Source organism: Chiloscyllium punctatum, chromosome 25 (genome assembly GCF_047496795.1).
Source record: "Chiloscyllium punctatum isolate Juve2018m chromosome 25, sChiPun1.3, whole genome shotgun sequence".
Classification (NCBI taxonomy): Eukaryota; Metazoa; Chordata; class Chondrichthyes; order Orectolobiformes; family Hemiscylliidae; genus Chiloscyllium; species Chiloscyllium punctatum.
The window spans coordinates 35,739,307-35,761,195 of NC_092763.1; the positions used below are offsets into that span (position 1 = coordinate 35,739,307).

The following is a 21,889-nucleotide window of genomic DNA, read 5'->3' on the forward strand; positions in this document are numbered from 1 at the left end:
TACTGTTTTAATGGGGGAGTTTTAATAAGTAGGTGGATTTGGGAAAATCAGATTAATAGCAGATATCAAGGAGAAGAATTTGTGGAAGGTCTATGAGATTTTTGTTTGGTGCAGCTTGTGGTAGAGCCCATGCAATTCTGGATTTGGTGATGTGTAATGAGGCAACATTGAATAGGAGGTTTAAGGTGAAGAAATCCCAAGGGAGCAGTGGCCATTATATGATAGAATTCACCCTGCAGTTTGAAGGGAGAAGCTGGAATCAAATGTAATGGTATTACTGTTGATAGCAGACTTGAGGAGGGAGCTGGCCAAAGGTAATTGGAAGGGGAGCTGTGCAAATGAGATGGCAACCTTTTGACTAGTGGAGTTCTACCACGGTCAGTATTGGGACCACAACTACTCACATTAACGATCTGGATGAAGACACTGAGGTCATTATTGCTAAGATTGCAGATAGTTGGAGGGACAGGTCGTGTTGGGGAAGTGGGGATGCTGCAGAAGAACTTGGGCAGGCTAGGAGAATGAGCAAAGAAATGGCAGATGGAATACAATATGGGAAAACGAGGTTGTGCACTTTGATGGGAAGGATGAAACCATTTTTACAAATGGGAAAAGACTTTGGAAATCTGAAGCACAAAGGAACTTAGGACTTCTAGTTTAGGATTAAGTTTAACATGCAGATTCAGTTGGCAGTTAGGAAGGCAAATGCAATGTTCTCGTTAATTTCAAAAGGGTGACAGTACAAGAGTAGGTCTGTACTGCTGAAGCTGTATAAGACACTGATCAGACTGCATTTGGAACTTTGTAAGCAGTTTTTGGTCCTGTATCTATGGAAGGATGTGCTGGCATTGGAGGGGTTCCAGAGGAAATTGACAAGAATGATCTCGATAATGAGGAGCTTGTCATATGAGGAGCAGTTGAGGACTCTGGGTGTACTTAATGGAGTTTATAAGAATGAGGAGGGGGATCTCGCTGAAACTTACAGATTACTGAAAGGGCTGGATAGAGTAAATGTGGAGAAAGTGATTCCACTAGTAGGAGAGACTAGGACTCAAGGGCACAGCCTCAGAGTGAAGAGATGACCCTTTAGAAAGGAGGTGAATTTCCTCAGCCAGAGGGTGGTGAGTCTGTGGAACTCATTGATATAGAGGGCTCATTGAGTATATTTAAGACAGAGATACATTGATTCTTGATTAGTAATGGAATCAAGGATTACAGGGAGAAGTATGGAGAATAGGGTTGAGAAACAGATCAGTCATGATTGAATGGCAGAGTAGACTCAATGGACCAAATGGCTAATTCTGCTGCTATATCTTGTGGTCTTATGCTGTGCAATGAGGTGGCCATCTTTTTTCTTCTGGATATACTGTTCCATTTGAATATCTTGGCCTATATTTCAGTGGATTTGCTAGTCTTAGCCAGTAACATGTAATACTGCACAAATCCTAAAGGATTTTTTAAAATACCATCCTTTAGCAGTTCATAGAATCAGAGAATCCCCACAATGTGGAAGCAGGCCATTCAGCTCATCGAGTCTGCACTGACTCTGAAAAACAATCCACCCAGACCCACTCCCCCCAGCCTATTCCTCTAACCTTGCATTTCCCATGCAGGGCATCTATCTAGTACATTCCTGCATGTAATGGGCAGTTTAGCATGGCCAATCCATCTAAATTTAGATCTGTGGAGTGTGGAATAAAACTGGAGCCCCTGCAGAAAACTCATGCAGACATGGGGAGAATGTGCAAACTCTATACAGACAGTCACCCAAAGTCGGAATTGAACCTGAGTCCCTGAGGCAGCAGGGCTAACAACCACGGCCTCCACATTATTCTGCCCAATACATTAAAGCTACTTTGCACTAAAAATAATTATTAAATAAAGCTCCCACAATGAAATAGTTATGCCATATGTCAAAAAGCCCCATAGCAACATATACTAATATGAACATCCTACTGTGCAGTTAACTTATCTGTGAGATATTGTGCAGCCAGGTATGGCCAGGGATAGGCACCTAGTCTTGGGGAAATAGAAGATTATTATCAGTTGGAACTAAGCACAGAACAGAAATCATTTTGACAACCAGAGCATTCTTGTTCTCAAATTCACTGAAAAACAACTGCTTCAAGTTATTTTCATTAAAATATGGCAAGGATTAAGGGCATCCTATTTTCCAGCCCTTTGCTTTATTACCTATCACAAGTCCAATACATCCGTGCAAACAATTACAACTGTCTAAGACAAACTATGGGAGTTTTGAAGAAGGGTCACTTGACCCAAACATTAACTCTGATTTCACTCCACTGAAGCTGCCAGACTTGCTGAGCTTTTACAGCAATTTCTGTTTTTGTTTCTGATTGACAGCACCCGCGGTTTCTTCAGTTTGTATAAAGGACGAGATTGGTTGTGTTGAGCTAGCTGAACTTATCCAAGTAAAAGCGGAGAGATACCATAATTCAAAAGGTTTCAAAGCTTCGTTAAGCAGAAAGAGTCCCTGAATTATGTCATACATGGGTTGAGATGCTCAGTTATAAACAAATGACTCCATAACCACAACATATCTCTCACTATTGGGAATACTGAAATGTTTCCTCTAAAGGATAAAAATAGCACATCACCAGTACATCAGACATGTTATGACACATATCCAGAGCAGGTGGCCCAGAGGTAGGAACACAACCACTGTACCACTACAGCCCTTTTATGTTGTTAGTCAATCTGTTTAGACATGTTACAGCACACTCTGGAGCATGTCAGACTTGAACCCAGACCTGCTGATTCAGAGGAAGGGGCACAACGAGTGCACCACAAGAACTCCTCAAGAAATAGCTGAATGGCTGTGACTCCAATTAAGTGCCTGTTAAGTTGTTTATGGAGCTAATTAAAAGGCCTCTCTGGGCTTGTTTCAGATTTTCAATCAGAAAGCCTTAGAAGGACGCAATAACAGTGCCATAGCATGGAAATGTAATTATATTAATTAATAAATCTGGAGTAAAATGTTAGCCTCAGTAATAATGATCAGGACTCAACTGTTGTAAGTATCTGTACAGTTAATTAATAACTTGCAGAAGGTTAAGTCCACTGTCTTTGTCTGATCTGAACTACATGTGACTCCAGACCAAAAACAATATGGTGGAATTTTAGCTGGCCTTTGAAATGACCTAGAAAGCCATTTAATTGTAGATAGCTAACTACACACAAGCATAGTTAATTGGGGATAGCCCAATTACTAATTGAGGTTAAACGGTGGCCTTGCCAGTGATGCTCATATCCCAAGAAAGAATTTTCAAAACCATACACAGCAGTAATGTTTGAAGTAACAGGCCCCTTGACCATCAACAGCGACAGAAGAGCCTTGGCTCTTAGATGCATTTCAGGAAATAGGGTTATTTGAAGTGACAACCACACCAGGCAAGGCTATGTCCACTGAAAGTCTGAAAGTTGCCTAGAGGAGGATGGCAATTAATGTAACCTGCTCCAACCCAAGTGCTTACACACATTGCAGGAGAGTTGATGTTCCCACAGGTAGTGTCAAGATATTCTTATACAGCCTTCAATCACCTCTGGTGTACAATGTGTCAGCTCACCTCACTGCTGATGAAAAAGGTTGCTGCCACCATTCCCTTTAAGGGTTGGAAATGACAGAGCTCGTGTTGTATAGGAAAATAATTTCTTTGTCTAACTGGAAGATTCACTTGTAGCTACAAGATACAGAACTTAATCTTGCTTCTTTACAAGTCTGAGCTGTGGCAGCTTTTCTGGAGGATTCATTGCCGTGTGGCCTAGTAGCTTTACTTGCCCATCCTTTCCAAACTTGTCTCATTAATTACCTACCCCATCCCTATTGTGCTTCTAAGATCCAATTTCTGCAACATTTTATGATGTATTGTTCCTAGAACAACTCACTTGGCAGTTGATATCCACCAAAACACCACCATCCCTTACACCCACACCATCATTAAAAGCCTATTGTGCAGCCTGGCAACCCAGTCAGTGAGTAGATGCTTTGCAATAATCTTGACTTTTACCCCCCGGCCTGGGAAATTGATCTTGTTTTGCAAACAGGGGCCTGGAGGTCCACCCCCCATCTTTTCCTCCGCTACATCGATGACTATATCAGCGCTGCCTCGTGCTCCCACGAGGAGGTTGAACAGTTCATCCACTTTACCAACACCTTCCGACCCGACCACAAATTTACCTGGACCGTCTCAGACTCTTCCCTCCTCTTCCTAGACCTCTCCATTTCTATCTCGGGCGACCGAATCAACACGGACATTTACTATAAACTGACCGACTTCCACAGCTACCTAGACTACACCTCCTCCCACCCTGCCCCCTGTGAAAGCGCCATCCCATATTCCCAATTCCTTCGTCTCCGCCGCATCTGCTCCCAGGAGGACCAATTCCAATACCGTACAACCCAGATGGCTTCCTTCTTCAAAGACCGCAACTTCCCCCCAGACGTGATCGGCGATGCTCTCCACCGCATCTCCTCCACTTCCCGCTCCTCCGCCCTGGAGCCCCGCCCCCCCAATCACCACCGCGACAGAACCCCACTGGTCCTCATCTACCACCCCACCAACCTCCATATACATTGTATCATCTGTCGCCATTTCCGCCACCTCCAAACGGACCCCACCACTAGGGATATATTTCCCTCCCCTCCCCTATCTGTGTTCCGAAAAGACCACTCCCTCCGTGACTCCCTTGTCAGGTCCACACCCCCCACCAACCCAACCTCCAATCCCGGTACCTTCCCCTGCAACCGCAAGAAATGCAAAACTTGCGCCCACACATGCCCCCTGACTTCCCTCCAAGGCCCCAAGGGATCCTTCCATATCCGTCACAAATTCACCTGCACCTCCACACACGTCATTTGCTGCATCCGCTGCAACCGATGTGGCCTCCTCTATATTGGGGAGACAGGCCGCCTATTTGCGAAACATTTCAGAGAACACCTCTGGGACACCCAGACCAACCAACCAAACCACCCCGTGGCTCAACACTTCAACTCCCCCTCCCCCTCCACCAAGGACATGCAGGTCCTTGGACTCCTCCATCGCCAGACCATAGCAACACGACGGTTGGAGGAAGAGCGCCTCATCTTCCGCCTAGAAACCCTCCAACCACATGGGATGAACTCAGACTTCTCCAGTTTCCTCATTTCCCCTCCCCCCACCTTGTCTCAGTCCCAACCCTTGAACTCAGGACCACCTTCCTAACCTGCAATCTTCTTCCTGACCTCTCCGCCCCCACCCTCACCTTAACCTCCTTCCACCTATTGCATTTCCAACGTCCCTCCCCCAAGTCTCTCCACCCTACCTTTTATCTTAGCCCACTTGGTACACTTTCCTCATTCCTGAAGTAGGGCTCATGCCCGAAACATCGATTCTCCTGCTCCTTGGATGCTGCCTGACCTGCTGCGCTTTTCCAGCAACACATTTTGAGCTCTGATCTCCATCATCAGCAGTCCCCTCTTTCTCCCTGAAGCTGGTGACTAATATGGCAAGCTTCCTTACTTTGTATAAAGGCTAAACTGTATGCAAGACAGCAGCAACAGAAGTCTGGTATTTCTGGCTGAGAGGCACAGTGCAAGAAGGCAATACCAGGCATTGATACTGTGATGGCACCTATGCAGGTGCAATGGGGAAGACCATTGAACTTCTTATTATAGGTATAGTGCTGGGCATTCATTCACACTGCTGAGACTGCACTGATCAGGGTAGCAATCTTGGACTGGGCTGGCAAAGACTGCAGTTTTCACCTTCTCTGCTAGTTCTGAGGGAGAATGAAGTTCCAAGTCAGCACCACTCTATCCAGCAGATCCTCCAGGCCCCTGCCCACAAAGCAAGTTCCCAATTTTCCAAGCTGACAAAAGTCAGCCTGGGTAAGCTCAAAGTGAATTGCAATGTGAACTAGCCAGAGATACAGCCAGGTAAAAACAATGACTGCAGATGCTGGAAACCAGATTCTGGATTAGTGGTGCTGGAAGAGCACAGCAGTTCAGGCAGCATCCAAGGAGCAGTAAAATCAACATTTCAGGCAAAAGCCCTTCATCAGGAATAAAGGCAGAGATCCTGAAGTGTGGAGAGATAAGCTAGAGGAGGGTGGGGGTGGGGAGAAAGTAGCATAGAGTACAATAGGTGAGTACAATATCCTTTCCACATGCTGTACATCCAATCTTTCATCCAAGTCATTTAAATAAATTGTAAACAGCTGAAATCGAACACGGATACTTGTGACATCCTGCCAACATGAAAAAGACCAATTTCTGCTGACTTTTTGCTTCCTCTTTACATCTATCTTCTATCCATACCAATATGCCACAACTATAACATGGGTTTTTATTTTCTCAAATAACCTTTGATGTGGTCTCTTATCAAATGTGTTAGTTCCATTTTATACACTGCACATGTTATTTCTTCAAAAAATGCCATGATAACCCTTTCATAAAACTTGTTGACTCTTCCTTCTACCTTGAACTTCAAAGCATGCTGTATAATAACCTTTAAAATAGATTCTAACATCTTTGCTATTACAGATATTAAGCTAACTGACCTATAGATCCCTATGTTTTTGATTCCCCACCCCCCCCCCCAACTTTTAGAATAAAAGAGTTAAATTCACTATTTTCCATTCTAATGGAACTAGGGAACTTTGGAAAATTAAAAGCAATTATCCACATAAGTTATCTCACTAGCCACTTCTTCTATGATTCTTGGATGATATCTGTCAGGAGCTGGCAACTTGTCAGTCAGCAGTTCCAATGATTTACTCAGTACTACTTCCCTGGTGATTGTAATTTTCTTGAGTTCCTCCTATTTCCTGATTTATAGCTATTCTGGAGGTACTCATTATGTTCTCTATAGTAAAGACTTTTGCAAAATATCGGTTTAATTTATCCATCTTCTCCTTATTTTCTATTATTTAATCCCCAAATTCACTTGTTGGAATGCTGTACAATTCAATGTTTTTGTGACAGGTCTGAAAAGGTCTGCGAAGTGTTAATACGGAGGAGTGTCATATGCTGTACTCCTTCTAATGATGTTATATGGACTACTGGGCAAAACAGCTCGAAGGAGGTTCTCATTAAAGTTCTGTCATAGCAATGTAACCTAGAACTAGTTAATAATGTGCAATAAACTATGGGTGCAATTTTATTTATGAGCAACATGGACTATAATAAGATTTGAGGCAGAATCGGGCGATAAGTGCAAAGAGTCCCATCTCAATGCCAAGATCATCTCACTCCATCTTTTAAGCACTTCAGAAGTGCCATGGTCAAATTCTTGCTAGGCAGCAGTGAGATGCTAATTGACGGGGATTAACATTTGTTAAATACTTTGTGAATGGTACAGTTTCCTAATTAATACTTAGCCTCTCATCTTAAAAATCTCACCAAGTTAGAAGTTAGGAAAACCCAACAAGAAAACCAAAGCTAGCTCCTGGTAAATTCAGCTCAACAATTGTTCCAAACAATGCCCAGCTTACAAACAAGGCACCAACATCTCAAGGCATAATCCATGGACACTAGCCTCTAATAAGTCTCATACTCACAGGGCAGCTCTGAACACCACTTCAATGCCACACTTTGGCTGTAACAACAATTGTCATTGTAATGCTGAAGCAAAGACATTGTGCACTCAGGGAAACACACACAGTTCAGCATCAATGTGGACTTCAACAGTTTCCTCATTTCCCCTTCCCCCACCTCACCCTAGTTCCAAACTTCCAGCTTAGCACTGTCCCCATGACTTGTCCTACCTGCCTAACTTCTTTTCCACCTATCCACTCCACCCTCCCTCCGCCCTGACCTATCACCTTCATCCCTTCCCCCAATTCCAAATTTGCTGATGACATAAAGATAGATCAGAAGATAAATTGCAAAGAGGATATAAGAAAGCTGCAAAGTGATAAAGATAGGTTAAGTGAGTGGGAAAAGATCTGGCAAATGGCGTGTAATGTGGAAAAATGGGAATTCATCCATTTCAGCAGGAGGGTAAAGAAGCAGACAACCTAAATGGCGAGATATTACAGAGCTTTGAAATACAGAGGGATTTAGACATCCCAGTGCTTGATTCACAAAAAGTAATAGAATGTTAATAATGTAATGGTAAAGTTAGTAGAATGTTACCGCTTTTGCAAGAAGGATCAAATGCAAAGATAGGGAAACTGTATCTGGAATATTATGTACAATGCAGATCTCCTTATTTATGCAAGGATGTAAATGTGTTGGAAGCAATTCTGACTGGGTTTACTTGACTAACAACTGGAATGGGCTAATTATCTTTAAGAGAAAAGGTTGCACTAGCTAGGCTTGTATCCACTGAAGCTTAAAAGGGTAAGAGGTGACTTCAGTGAACTATCTAAGATCCTGAGGTTGCCTGGAATGGTGCATGTGGAAAGGATATTTTCTTTTATGGGAGAAACTACACTAGAAGTCAGAGTTTAAAAATAAAAGGTTTGCCCATTTAAAACACAGGAGGAGTTTTTTTTTGCAGAGGACCGTGGGTCTTTGCAACTCACTTCCTTGAAAGATGGTGGAAGCAGGTCTTTGAATATGTTTAAGGCAAAGATAGAAAGATTCATAATAAGTGATGAGGTGAAAGGTTTTCAGGGGTAGGTGGAATTGTGGATCAGCTATGAACAAATGGAATGGCAGAGAAGCTCAATGAGGGTCTGTAGACTGTGAAAGAGCAAAAATGGCCTTTAGTAGAGTGATATGTACTTCTTGTCAGATGTGAGAGTTTAAAGAGAGTTTAAGAGTTACTGCGGATTATATCTGACATAAATGCTGTTGGATGCGAACCTTATTAGATCGAATGGATCACTTGGAGAGACAGTTAGAAGCGATGAGGAATTTGCAACAGCAACAGCATGTGATGGATGGCAGTTACAGGAAGGGGGGAAAGTCACAGGTACAGTCACATAGATGGGTTAACTCCAGGAAAGGTAAGAGCGGCAGGCATCTAGGGCAGGAGTCTTTTGTGGATCTACCCATTTCAAACAGGTATGCTGTTTTGGAAAATGTAGGGGGTGATGGATTCTCAGGGGAACGTAGCACAAACAGCCAAATTTCTGGTATTGAGACTGGCTCTAATGCAACGAGGGGTACGTCGGCTTCCAAGAGATCAATTGTGTTTGGGGATTCTGTAGTCCGAGGTACAGACAGACGTTTCTGTGGCCAGCAGAGAAAAAGCAGAATGGTGTGTTGTTTCCCTGGCGCCAGAATCAAGGATGTCTCAGAGAGGGTGCAGAATGTTCTCACGGGGAAGAGGGGCCAGCAAGAGGTCATTGTCTACACTGGAACCAACGATATAGGAAGGGAAAAGGTTGAAATTCTGAAAGGAGATTACAGAGTTAGGCAGAAATTTAAAAAGGAGGTCCTCAAGGGTAGTAATATCTGTATTACTCCCAGTGCTACGAGCTAGTGAGGGCAGGATTAGGAGGATAGAGCAGATGAATGCATGGCTGAGGAGCTGGTGTATGGGAGAAGGATTCACATTTTTGGATCATTGGAATCTCTTTTGGGGTAGAAGTGACCTGTACAAGGACAGATTGCACCTAATTGGAAGGGGGCTAATATACTGGCAGGGAAATTTGTTAGAGCTGCTCAGGACGATTTAAACAAGTAAAGTGGGGGGGGACCCAGGGAGATAGTGAGGAAAGAGATGAATCTTGGACTGGTACAGTTGAGAACAGAAGCGAGTCAAACAGTCAGGGCAGGCAGGAATAAGGTAGGACTAATAAATTAAACTGCATTTATTTCAATGCAAGGGGCCGAACAGGGAAGGCAGATGAACTCAGGGCATGGTTAGGAGCATGGGACTGGGATATCATAGCAATTAGAGAAACATGGCTCAGGGATGGGCAGGACTGGCAGCTTAATGTTCCAGGATACAAATGCTATAGGAAGGATAGAAAGGGAGGCAAGAGGGAGGAGGGGGTGTGGCGTTTTTGATAAGGGATAGCATTACAGCTGTGCTGAGGGAGGATATTCCCAGAAATACATCCAGGGAAGTTATTTGGGTGGAACATTGGGATTGTATTATAGACCCCCTAATAGTCAGAGGGAAATTGAGAAACAAACTTGTAATGAGAACTCAGCTATCTGTAAGAATAATAGGGTGGTTATGGTGGGGGATTTTAACTTTCCAAATATAGACTGGAACTGCCATAGTGTTAAAGGTTTAGATGGAGAGGAATTTGTTAAGTGCGTACAAGACAATTTTCTGATTCAGTATGTGGATGTACCTACTAGAGAAAAACTTGACCTACTCTTGGGAAATAAGGCAGGGCAGGTGACTGAGGTGTCAGTGGGAAAGCACTGTGGGGCCAGCGACCATAATTCTATTAGTTTTAAAATAGTGATGGAAAAGGATAGACCAGATCTGAAAGTTGGAGTTCTAAATTGGAGAAAGGCCAATTTTGATGGTATTAGGCAAGAACTTTCGAAAACTGATTGGGGACAGATGTTCGCAGGTAAAGGGACAGCTGGAAAATGGGAAGCCTTCAGAAATGAGATAACGAGAATCCAGAAAAAGTATCTTCCTGTCAGGGTGAAAGGGAAAGCTGGTAGGTATAGGGAATGCTGGATGGCTAAAGAAATTGAGGATTTGGTTAAGAAAAAGAAGGAAGCATATGTAAGGTATAGACAAGATAGATCGAGTGAATCCTTAGAAGAGTATAAAGGAAGTAGGAGTATACTTAAGAGGGAAATCAGGTGGGCAAAAAGGGGACATGAGATAGCTTTGGCAAATATAGTTAAGGAGATCCAAAGGGTTTTTACAAATACATTAAGGACAAAAGGGTAACTAGGGAGAGAGTAAGGCCCCTCAAAGATCAGCAAGGCGGCCTTTGTATGGAGCCACAGAAAATGGGGGAGATACTAAATGAGTATTTTGCATCAGCATTTACTGTGGAACAGGATATGGAAGATATAGACTGTAGCGAAATAGATGGTGACATCTTGCAAAATGTCCAGATTACAGAGGAGGAAGTGCTGGATGTCTTGAAACGGGTAAAGGTGGATAAATCCCCAGGACCTGATCAGGTGTACCCGAGAACTCTGTGGGAAGCTAGAGAAGTGATTGCTGGGCCTCTTGCTGAGATAGTCATAGGTGAGGTGCCGGAGGACTGGAGGTTGGAAAACATGTTTAAGAAGGGCGATAAGGCCAAGCCAGGGAACTATAGACCAGTGAGCCTGACCTCAGTGGTAGGCAAGTTGTTGGAGGGAATCCTGAGGGACAGGATGTAAAGGTATTTGGAAAGGCAAGGACTGATGTGGGATAGTCAACATGGCTTTGTGTGTGGGAAATCATGTCTCACAAACTTGACTGACTTTTTTGAGGAAGTAACAAAGAAGATTATGAGAGCAGAGCAGTAGATGTGATCTATATGGACATCAGTTAGACGTTCAACAAGATTCCCCATGGCAGACTGATTAGCAAAGTTAGATCTCATGGAATACAGGGAGAACTAGCCATTTGGATACAGAACTGGCTCAAAGGTAGAAGACAGAGGGTGGTGGTGGAGGGTTGTTTTTCAGACTGGAGGCCTGTGCCACTAGGATCTGTGCTGGGTCCTCTACTTTTTATTATTTGCATAAATGATTTGGATGCGAGTATAAGAAGTACAGTTAGTAAGTTTGCAGATGATACCAAAATTGGAGGCATAGTGGATAGCAAAGAACCTCAGATTACAACAGGATCTTGACCAGATGGGCCAATGGGCCGAGAAGTGGCAGATGGAGTTTAATTCAGATAAATGCGAGGTGCTGCATTTTGGGAAAGCAAAACTTAGCAGGACTTATGCACTTAATGGTAAGGTCCAAGGGAATGTTGCTGAACAAAGAGACCTTGGAGTGCACATTCATAGCTCCTTGAAAGTGGAGTTGCAGGTAGATTGGATAGTGAAGAAGGCGTTTAGTATGCTTTCCTTTATTGGTCAGAGTACTGAGTACAGGAGTTGGGAGGTCATGTTGCAGCTGTACAGGACATTGGTTAGGCCACTGTTGGAATATTGCATGCAATTCTGGTCTCCTTCCTATTGGAAAGATGTTGTGAAACTTGAAAGGGTTCAGAGAAGATTTACAAGAATGTTGCCAGGGTTGGAGGATTTGAGCTATAGGGAGAGGCTGAACAGGCTGGGGCAGGTTTCCCTGGAGCGTTGGAGGATGAGGGGTGACCTTATAGAGGTTTACAAAGTTATGAGGGGCATGGATAGGATAAATAGGCAAAGTCTTTTCCCTGGGGTCAGGGAGTCCAGAACTAGAGGGCATAGGTTTAGGGTGAGAGGGAAAAAGATATAAAAGAGACCTAAGGTACAACTTTTACATGCAGAGGGTGGTACGTGTATGGAAGGAGCTGCCAGAGGATGTGGTGGAGGCTGATACAATTGCAACATTTAAGAGGCATTTGGATGGGTATATGAATAGAAAGGGTTTAGAGCAATATGGGCCGGGCGCTGGCAGGTGGGACTAGATTGGGTTGGGATATCTGGTCGGCATGGACAGGTTGGACCGAAGGATCTGCTTCCATGCTGTACATCTCTATGACTCTGTGAGCTGAGTGGCCTAATTCTGCTCCTAACTCACACATGAATGCCCACTGTAAGCACTCCCTCATCCTTTTCACTCAAATCCATGCTGGTAACTTAGTTTGTCTGCTACAAGAGTTGAAATAGGAATATGTTTGGTAAAGTGCAGAAATTAATGTATTTCTCCAAGGAAAGTAAATACTTTGAGAACAATGGACAGAATTTCTCATATTTTGTTTACTTGAGGAGATAAGTATGTTAGTTGGAGACCACTCATTAGGACATAAAAGGTGAATGTGGGTGTGTTTCTTGGTGAATCATACAGTGGCATGGTGGCACAGTGGTCAGCACTGCTGCCTCACAGTGTCAGAGACCTGGGTTCAGTTCCCGCCTCAGGCAACTGTCTGTGTGGAGTTTGCACATTCTCTCTGGGTCTGTGTGGGTTTCCTCCGGGTGGTCTGGTGTCCTCCCACAGTCTGAAAATGTGCAGGTTAGGTGAATTGGCTATGCAAAATTGCCCGCAGTGTTAGGTGAGTGGGTAAATGTAGGGGAATGGGTCTGGGTGGGTTGCTGTTCAGAGGGTCGGTGTGGACTAGTTGGGCTGAAGGGCCTGTTTCCACACTGTAAGTAATCCAAACCTAATCTATTCTTATATCCAAGAAGCTTCCAGCCAATCACAAGCCTGCAGAACAAGGTCCTAAATTCCACTGATTGAAGAGATCCATCAACAAAAAGTTTAGCACTTTTATGCTCTTCTCATGGGGAGATGGTCACAGGGAGTGACATGGTCATTGTGTTAGGAGGTTGGGTAAGGAAATTGCTTTCTGTTTTGTCCTCCATTCATATCTCTAATAGAATCTCTCAACTTGACAGGTATCTCGCCTCAGTTAGGATACTAGCTACCTTTTCATCGACTAAGGAGTCACGTATTAGGAAGTTGGAATATTGAGGCTCTTGAGTGACCAAGAATTTACAACTTAATGGCCTAAGTTAGTGCTGAATTGAGAAGGTCATCTGTGGACCTTCTTATGCAGAGTTTATTTAGTGAGATGGTGAGAGGTAAGTCAATTTTTGTCCAGGCCAACTCACTAAATTTTATCCCCTTCTCACCTCCTCTGTCATCATCACCAGGTGGGGAAAGACATAGTCAGTCATACCAACTTTACCCAAATTGTTAGACTGCTTGTAAAACGTCAGTTAGTTCTAGGTATCTTTAAAAGTTTTTTTGTGTATTTTCTGCATTTATTTTACTTTTCTGCTCAACGATTCTTTCTGTCTCCAGCCATTATTCTGGAAGAGCTGAAAGCCCAAAATGGGACTTAGCTTCCCCCCTCCATCATCTGATGCCACAGCTGATCTACATTATTGAGACTCACTGGTGAATGTCAGCAGTGTCACTCAACCATGAGATAGTTGAAGCTAATCTTGTCCTCATTTGGGTGCTCCGCTTTCCTCCCACAGTCCAAACATGTACAGGTTAGGTGGACTGGCCATGGAAATATGACATTAAAGAGATGGTGTGGTCGGGGGGTTGGGGGGGTTGGGGGGGGGGGGGTGGGGAGGAGGAGGAGGTGTGTGCCTGCGACTGGGTGGGATGCTCTTTGAAGGATCGGTGCAGATTCAGTGGGCTGAGTGGCCCCTTTATGCACTGTAAGGATCTTAAGTACAAATAAACACAAAATAAGATATATGGCGGCTCCTGAAACATTAACAGGCATAACACTTGGTTGCCAAAGACTGGAATGGTTAATGGGGACCGGAGACAATAAGACTAAGAAAATACACCCAGAAATTCTAATTGTGAAAGTCTGTACCAGGTACACACTGAAACGATTGGAACCATGTATAGATTTCACAAAATATTAAGGGCTCATCCCATCAACAAATGTCTAATTGCATTGCTGAACTATTGTATACTGCAATGTGGATATGTAGGAACATTTGATCCAACATATAAATGCAGGCTACGAAGTATCCTCTTCCACCAAGGTATATAGACATGTGGTGTCATTTTTCATGTATTATCAGGTTTGAGTGGCAGCATAGTCACAATTTTTACCTCATGCTTATATTTTTACAAATGTTAAAGTTTCTGTATTTTTGCACAAACTAAGTAATGTTATATGTACAATTCAAAGAGAAACTTGGAAAAAAAACCTTGCCTCAAACCCAAAGTTCTCTGCATGCTGTGATGTAGTCCCACAGGGTGGGATCAGGAACAGCACTCTGTTTAGGATAGTTACGTAGCAGCTACAGCCATGTGTAGTGAAGGTCAAAGGGGGGGGAAGACCACTGTTAAAATGTAACGCATATATTTGCTGCTGTAAGTTTGTGTTGGAAAATGGTCACCTGAAAACATATCTTCACCAACTCATTAGGAATTGTCTGCTACCCCAGTACAGTATTTTAAAGAAGGTTTAAAATTGTTATTGTTAATTTCAAATGGATTGTGAACTTTGGTATTTTAAAAATATATTCAATGTATTTTAATTTTTTGAGTTACATGTTCTGTAAATATACTGTACGGGGAGTACAGCTTTTTGAAGAGTCTTGAAATGTTTACAGAAATAATGCACTCAGCAAATGTACTTGATGTCATATATGTTGTGCCTGAAGGTGGGTCCTTGGCTCATCATCTCTTACTGCTTAATCTGAGTTGTTTATTTAGCAATTTTTGTCAGTGGGGGTTTGTCATTGCCTTCCTATCTCAGGGGCAGGGTGAGGAAGCAGGTCCCAGATCTACCTCAGCCCAGAAAAACCATGCTGTTGGTGTTTTTCTGAACTACTCGCTAACCAACTAGCAACTGAGCTATGCCGCCCCCATTTACGAAACAACAATTAAGGTTAACGTTGCAACATTTTAAAAGAAACATATTGGTATATAGATTTCTCATTCTGACTATTACATCTCATTGCCATTGATATTAAAACAATCAGCAGGGAAGCAACTAAATGAAGGAGAATACAAGCTTGATGTGATTTTAATTTTTTTTAACTAGAGCAGTCCCTTCCCCCAGTCATTTGCTTTTCCCATGATGCTTCCTACCACTTGCTTTTCTCCAGTCTGATCAAAGAACAAGTGATGCTTTCTATTCAAGCTACAGTGCACCACAGTTGCCTAGCAATGAAAGACTTACCCTATTTGCAGACATAAGCTCAGTTGAATGCCTCCAAAAAATTGCATCACTAAATATATTCCACTATTTTCAGCCAATAACCCAATCTCAAATCTACATGATCTGTGACCCCACCTAATCCTTCTTATACCTGGCCAAAACTGAGGCAACAAGTGATTTAATGGATCTTGCTAGATTCCTTGCTCAGCTCTGTTAAATGCATGAATTGAAATTAAAGTTTCAGGTTATTTAGTAACGTAAACACGGCAGACTCACAATATATGTATAGCAAGTTAGAGTAGTGTACAAAAGTCTCTCAATTCATGGATAATGCCTCACCTAAATTGTTGCCAAAAAAATGGTGCAACTCGTGATGCTTGCCATCATTTACAGGTAAATGGTAAATTTATGTGTAACTTGAGGTAAGCAGCAGATGCACAATAAAATGTGAATTTCCAAAAATATAATTAGAATTGCTGTGCTTTAGCTTCATAAAAATGCATCTCACCATCAGACCTTTTTTAAGGAGGTCACTGTATTTTCTAATAGATTAAACATTAAAATTACCACTGAAATTTTACATCTTGTCATTATTTATACAAATATCCTTTTAACAATGTGATGGGTTAATATCTATCAACTATCCCCTCTGGTACTGAAAATTCATGATTAAACTGTAGAATTTAATTCCTTTTGGTTTTGAATTTTGAGATTTTTAAAATTATAAGTTTAAGACTTTTAAGTTTTGTATGTTTTTCTTAGATCAGTCTTCATTTCTCTCTTTTTATTTCTCTTTCTGTAACTTATTTAAATGGATTTTTCCATCTTCAATTCACTGTCCTCCTCGGTCTGTTCTATATTTACTTTTAACTGCATTTTTTGCCATCACAACTGCATGAAGTGCGCTCACAGCCATACAGTAACTGCACATGTATCATCACTGCCAGTAGCATCCTGGTGCTCAGAAATATATTACAAAACTGTAGAGCCAGAGCAGCATTTAGAAAGAGCCCTCAGTGTCTGACCTGCTCCCTGAATCTCTGAACAAAGTGGCAAGCCGCAGTGGAGGGTGCAACAATGGCTGCAGCCAATAGGATGGTAAGGGGAGCAGTCAGACAGGGAGTCAGTGGAATGGGGAGTGATGCAGTGAGGGTGTGCGGTCTGTGGGATGACAAGAGGAATAATGGAAGGAGTGCCCATCGGGATGGTGAGTGGAGCAGTGACGAGGGAATCCAGTGGTATAGCCAGTGGTGAAGAGAGGGGGCAATTGGTGGGACAGTGGGGGAACATGGTCAGTAGGATAATGAGGGAAGCAGTGATGGGCAGTGACAAACAGGATGATGTGGGAAGAAATCTAGAAGTAAGATTGCAATAATGGGTGCAATACTTCCAGTTTTGGTCCCAGCACAGTGTGGGTGCACAATGATGACATTAACATCACTGATTTCCTGCTCAGGTACATTGGCAGGAGATGGAGTGGTTAGTTTTGTCCACATGTTTAATTGTTCCCAGCTGCCCTTTTACACCACTGTATTGTTTTAGACTCATAACTGTGCATGGCTGGGAACTGAAACATGTTTTTGAGCTGAAGAACAAGCAATCTGATTACTGGTGGATTTTATTTGATGCTCTATTAGAGAAAATGCTGTTGTGTTCACTGTGAACAGGCATCTTAGTTTCTAGAAAACACAAATGCAGCTAAGTCCTGTGCAGTTTTCTGCTGAATGAATGCACTCTTTTTTACCATCTGCCTTGTCCTTTCAGCTTTAACTTTCAGTCCTGGGGAAGAAAATGGATGTTTTCCTCCCCTTCCCCACCCCACAGCAATATTACATTCTCTTCATCCTTGGCAATGGGCGATCTCTATCTTCAAAATTTGTTGGTGACATTGAGCCACTAAGCACAAGCGTCCCTGGAAAAGAAGCTGCAGCTGAACAATATCAGAGTCGTGAGAAGATGTTTGCCTCTATGACGTACATAGCAGTTGCATGACAGTGCTAAAAGGTGGTCTTTTATCCTAATTATTCTAAAGAGGATTGGAGTAAAGTATCTTTCAGTTCACAAAGAGAAATGGCCTTAGAACATTTTTAAAAATGTTTCCTAATCAGGTTGTTTGATAGTCCCACAACATGCCATGTTAGACATAGTTCTGGGTAACAACACAAATAAGACGCCTGAAGGTAGCAGAACACTTGGAAATGAAAGGTCATAACCTGGATGCATATTGAAAACAGATAAAGAAAGGAATTACTAGTACATTCTTCTCAAAACCATTGTGCATACAAGTAAATCCTAAACCTTGCTGTGTAAGCATTTCCAACAGGAAATACAATGTTAAATGACATTGAAATGACACTAACGTGTAATTATTAGCATTTTTGCCAAATGATCCAGGATTTTTCCAATTGTCATTACCATGTACTTTACCAACAAGCTCCTTATGTTTGGTTTGCTTGCGCCTTACTATTTGAAACACCTCTAAATTTTGCTAGATATGGCTTAACAGTATTATTGCTGGTCTATTTATCCAGGGACAAGAGTGTGGTGCTGGAAAAGCACAGCAGTCAGGCAACATCCGAGGAGCAGGAAAATCGGTGTTTCAGGCAAAAGTCCTTCATCAGGAATATTAATCCAGATACCCAGGCATTGTCCTGGGGACCCAGGTTCAAATCCCCACATTGCAGATGGTGAAATTTGAATTCAATAAAAGTTTGGAATGAAGAGTCTAATTATACCATGAATCCATTGTCAATTGTCAGGGGAAAATGGTCTGGTTCACTAAGGTCCTTTAGGGAAGGAAACTGTTATCCTTACCTGGTTGGCCTACATGTGACCCCATACCTATGGCAATGTGGTTGACTCTTAATTGCCTGCTGGGCAATTTAAGATGGGCAATAAATGCTGTCGTAGTGAGCAACGTCTTCATCCTGTGAATGAATTTTGTCGCCAAATTCAAATTATTTGTATAGAAAGCCATAAAGCAATGGACTTGGCAATGTTCCCTGTCACATCCTGTTCATGCTCACTTGTTTCATTCTCAAACACACTGGATTAATCTTGGGGCTTAACCAATTTGCAGTTCACTTCACAAATTTATTGCCCATTTCTTACAATTCTACCCTGAGAACTAATCACATGTGGTACAAATCAAAACTCTTGCTGATATTTAAGTATGACTTACTCATAAAATGTTCTTCCAACCCCCTATAAATCTAATTCTCTTCCAGTAGACCACACTTATAGATGTTTCATCTTCTCTACTTTCAAAATGCTACTTTTTAACCTTCTCATCATGATAACTACTACCTCTCTCTCAGAAACTTTTTGTTTCTAAGAGATTTATTATGTCAATGTCATGGTTATAATCAATTTCACTAGCCACTATTAATCACTTTTGTTTGAGTTCCAACTGACTTCTGGTCCTTAGCTAACTTTAAAGCCAGAAGTCACATGACGCCAGGATATAGTCTAACTATCTGGTGTCATGTGACTTCTGACATTGTCTACCTCAGTCCAACAATGGCATTTCTACATCATAGCTAGTTTTAATTTAATGCCATTTCTCTTTCATTCACTTTCCCACCTCAAGAATTCAAATTCAGTGATGTGAAAACAGTCCATCATTTCTTACTAACTTCCAATTTCGACTTTGTGAATTGAATTTAAAGCTGGATCTCTAGATAATTCATGCAGTAGCATTACCACCACTCCAATATCTCCACAAAATTGCATTTGGTGTAAAGCATTTCTAGATATGGTCCACTTTCCTTCAATGCATTTATCCTCTATCATGTACAAAACTGCCTCCTTGGGGCATGTATTAACATTTCAACCTGTTTTAAACCTATGCAACTTTCTGTTTCACACATTCTCCTTTCTTTGAGGAGTATAATTGTAAACTTCAATATATCATGGTCATTGCACTCTATTCTGCTCTTTCATTTTTAGTTTGTGATTCATTATTGGGCCTTATTCTCAGTACATTAAAATCCTCAACTTTATAAACTAATAGAAGAAAAAGTGGATTCTGTTAGAACGTAGGAGTAGAGCTGAAAGTATAATTTAAAGGGGAATTCATTATTAAAGGAAACAAGATGAATTTGAAGAAAAATAAATTAGCCGAATGTCTAGGGTAATAGGATTAGAGGGTTAAAAATCACAACACCAGGTTATAGTCCAGCAGGTTTAATTGGAAACGTTAGCTTTTGGAGCACCACTCTTTCATCAGGTGGTTGTGAAGGAGCAGTGCTCTGAAAGCTAGTGCTTCCAATTAAACCTGTTGGACTATAGCCTGGTGTTGTATGATTTTTAACTTTGTACACCCCAGTCCAACACCAGTTTCTCCAAATCAGGATTAGAGGGAATAGGTCCATCGTGGGTGTCAGGAATTGAATTGTTGTGACCCTACCAACATTTGTTTTTCAGGATGCATCCCATTTCATAACAGAAAATAACATTTTCTTGGGACCATCGCCCTGGTCTGTTTTTCAGTTCACGCCTAAATTGAAGGGCAAAGGCGGTTCCTGCCTGGTTAGGTTGGTCACTAGATTACACGTTACACTGTAGATTCCGAACGAAAGCAAAGTGATAAGAGCCGGGGATTTTGTTTTTGTTGGTGGTGGTGATGTTCCTCTCGAGGACGTAGTCTTATTTGAATACTGGCAATCAGTTGTGGAAGGGGAAGCTAATCCCTCGGCCTCCCTTATCTGTTTGAGGACTCTCTCCATCCCTAGCTACTGTGCTCAGGCGTTGCCGCACTGCGTGTTCCATGATACAGAACCGACGGGGCGTTGCCGCAAGGGTGGGGTTAGGGCCAGTCTGTTCGTTTCGACAGGCAGGATCGACATTTTTTTTATATATTTGAAGAAGGGAAAGATACACACCCAGTCCCTACGCCATGAGAACAAGCTGCTGTCAGCACCAGGAAGCAGTGTGAGAGAGAGGAGTGGCAGCAGCAGCAACATGCACTCGGAGGTGGAGAAAGTAAGTGGCGGACCCAGCCCGTTTTTTTTCTGTTTGTGTCTGTAATTCCTTCCCCTGCTCAACCTTCGCCGTTCCGGGGCAGGGTGAAGGTGGTACCCGGTGTGGGCCTCTCTTGCTCACATACACACTGAGGTTGGTGAGACTTGGGTTAACTGCTTGCCTTACGTTCAGCCGCCCTCGTCTCCTCCGCACTCACAAAGGAAGCAGGCAGACAGACAGACATGGTTAAAGCACAGCACCCGCCTCCCGAGAGCAGCCCTTCCCCGTAACTAGCATTACGGCTGCATTTAAATGCAGAGCTACAGCACCAGTGTTTTATACCGCTTGTGGGAATGTATTCAGTAACGTCGAGAGCGCTATTAATTGATGATTTTTTTTTGTATCCAGACACTCATTTCATATGATTACTACAATGCTTAGAATGCAATAATCCTTTAGTTTGTATTTGAATACAGGGTGAATGTTAGGATCGAACGAGTTTGTTGCTTTTTAAAAAAGTTTTTCGCACAATTCTTTCCTGTAAATTAAATATTCACATATTTAAATGTTTTCTGTATAATTGATGTACCATAATTTAGCTGGCATAGTTTTATACTTGAGTTTTTCCTTCCTTTTATGTTGACGGTTAGTTTTGCCACCACAATTTATAATTTCATGGCCAAATCTTGTTGTACTGAGTGCGTATACCAGAAAATGAGGTGCCAACTAGGTAAGGCGAGATGCGATCCCACAACAAACCAATTGGATCAAAGCTCTGTAGACATCTTAAATTAAATGCTGGGCAGTGAAACAACTAATGTAAACACCAAGCTTCACGAATATCTCAATCTTCAATGATAGCAGAGCCCAGTGAAAGAGTAGGCATTTGCAACTGCCTTCAGCCAAAAGATCCAGTGAATGATCCACCACTGCTCAGCCTTGAAACCATCACAATTAGAGAAGCAGCCTTCATACAGTTTAATTATCCTGTGTGTGGTGCTGTGTTCAGCTATTTTCTAATACAATATCAATCGAATCTTACCAGTTATCACTATCAGCCTCCTCAAACATCAGCAAAGTGATGGCATCTGTTTCAGCCTAGGCCAAACCCCCTCAATATGTTAAGATAGTTATAGAGATGTGCAGCATGGAAACAGACCCTTCAGTCCAACTCGGCTATGCTGACCAGATATCCTAACCTAATCTCATCCCATTTGCCAGCACTTGGCCCATAGCCCTCTAAACCTTTCTTATTCATATACCCATCCAGATGC

General features: G+C 42.3%; 1 protein-coding gene across 4 annotated transcripts in view; it reads left to right on the forward strand.

Moving 5' to 3' along the window:
* The first annotated feature begins 20,329 nt into the window (after positions 1 to 20,329).
* klf8 (Kruppel like factor 8) overlaps positions 20,330 to 21,889 on the forward strand; it is a 185,492-nt gene continuing 183,932 nt past the window's right edge. For 2 of the 4 annotated variants that reach the window (XM_072595039.1, XM_072595033.1), the window contains exon 1: positions 20,332 to 20,636. Coding sequence is in view for 2 of the 4 variants with exons in the window: in XM_072595033.1 (XP_072451134.1) it covers positions 20,616 to 20,636 (21 nt within the window). In the remaining 2 variants the exon portion in view is untranslated. Of the gene's footprint in view, positions 20,637 to 21,889 lie in introns of all 4 variants that reach the window. The other 2 variants (XM_072595032.1, XM_072595034.1) reach the window with 2 other exon arrangements.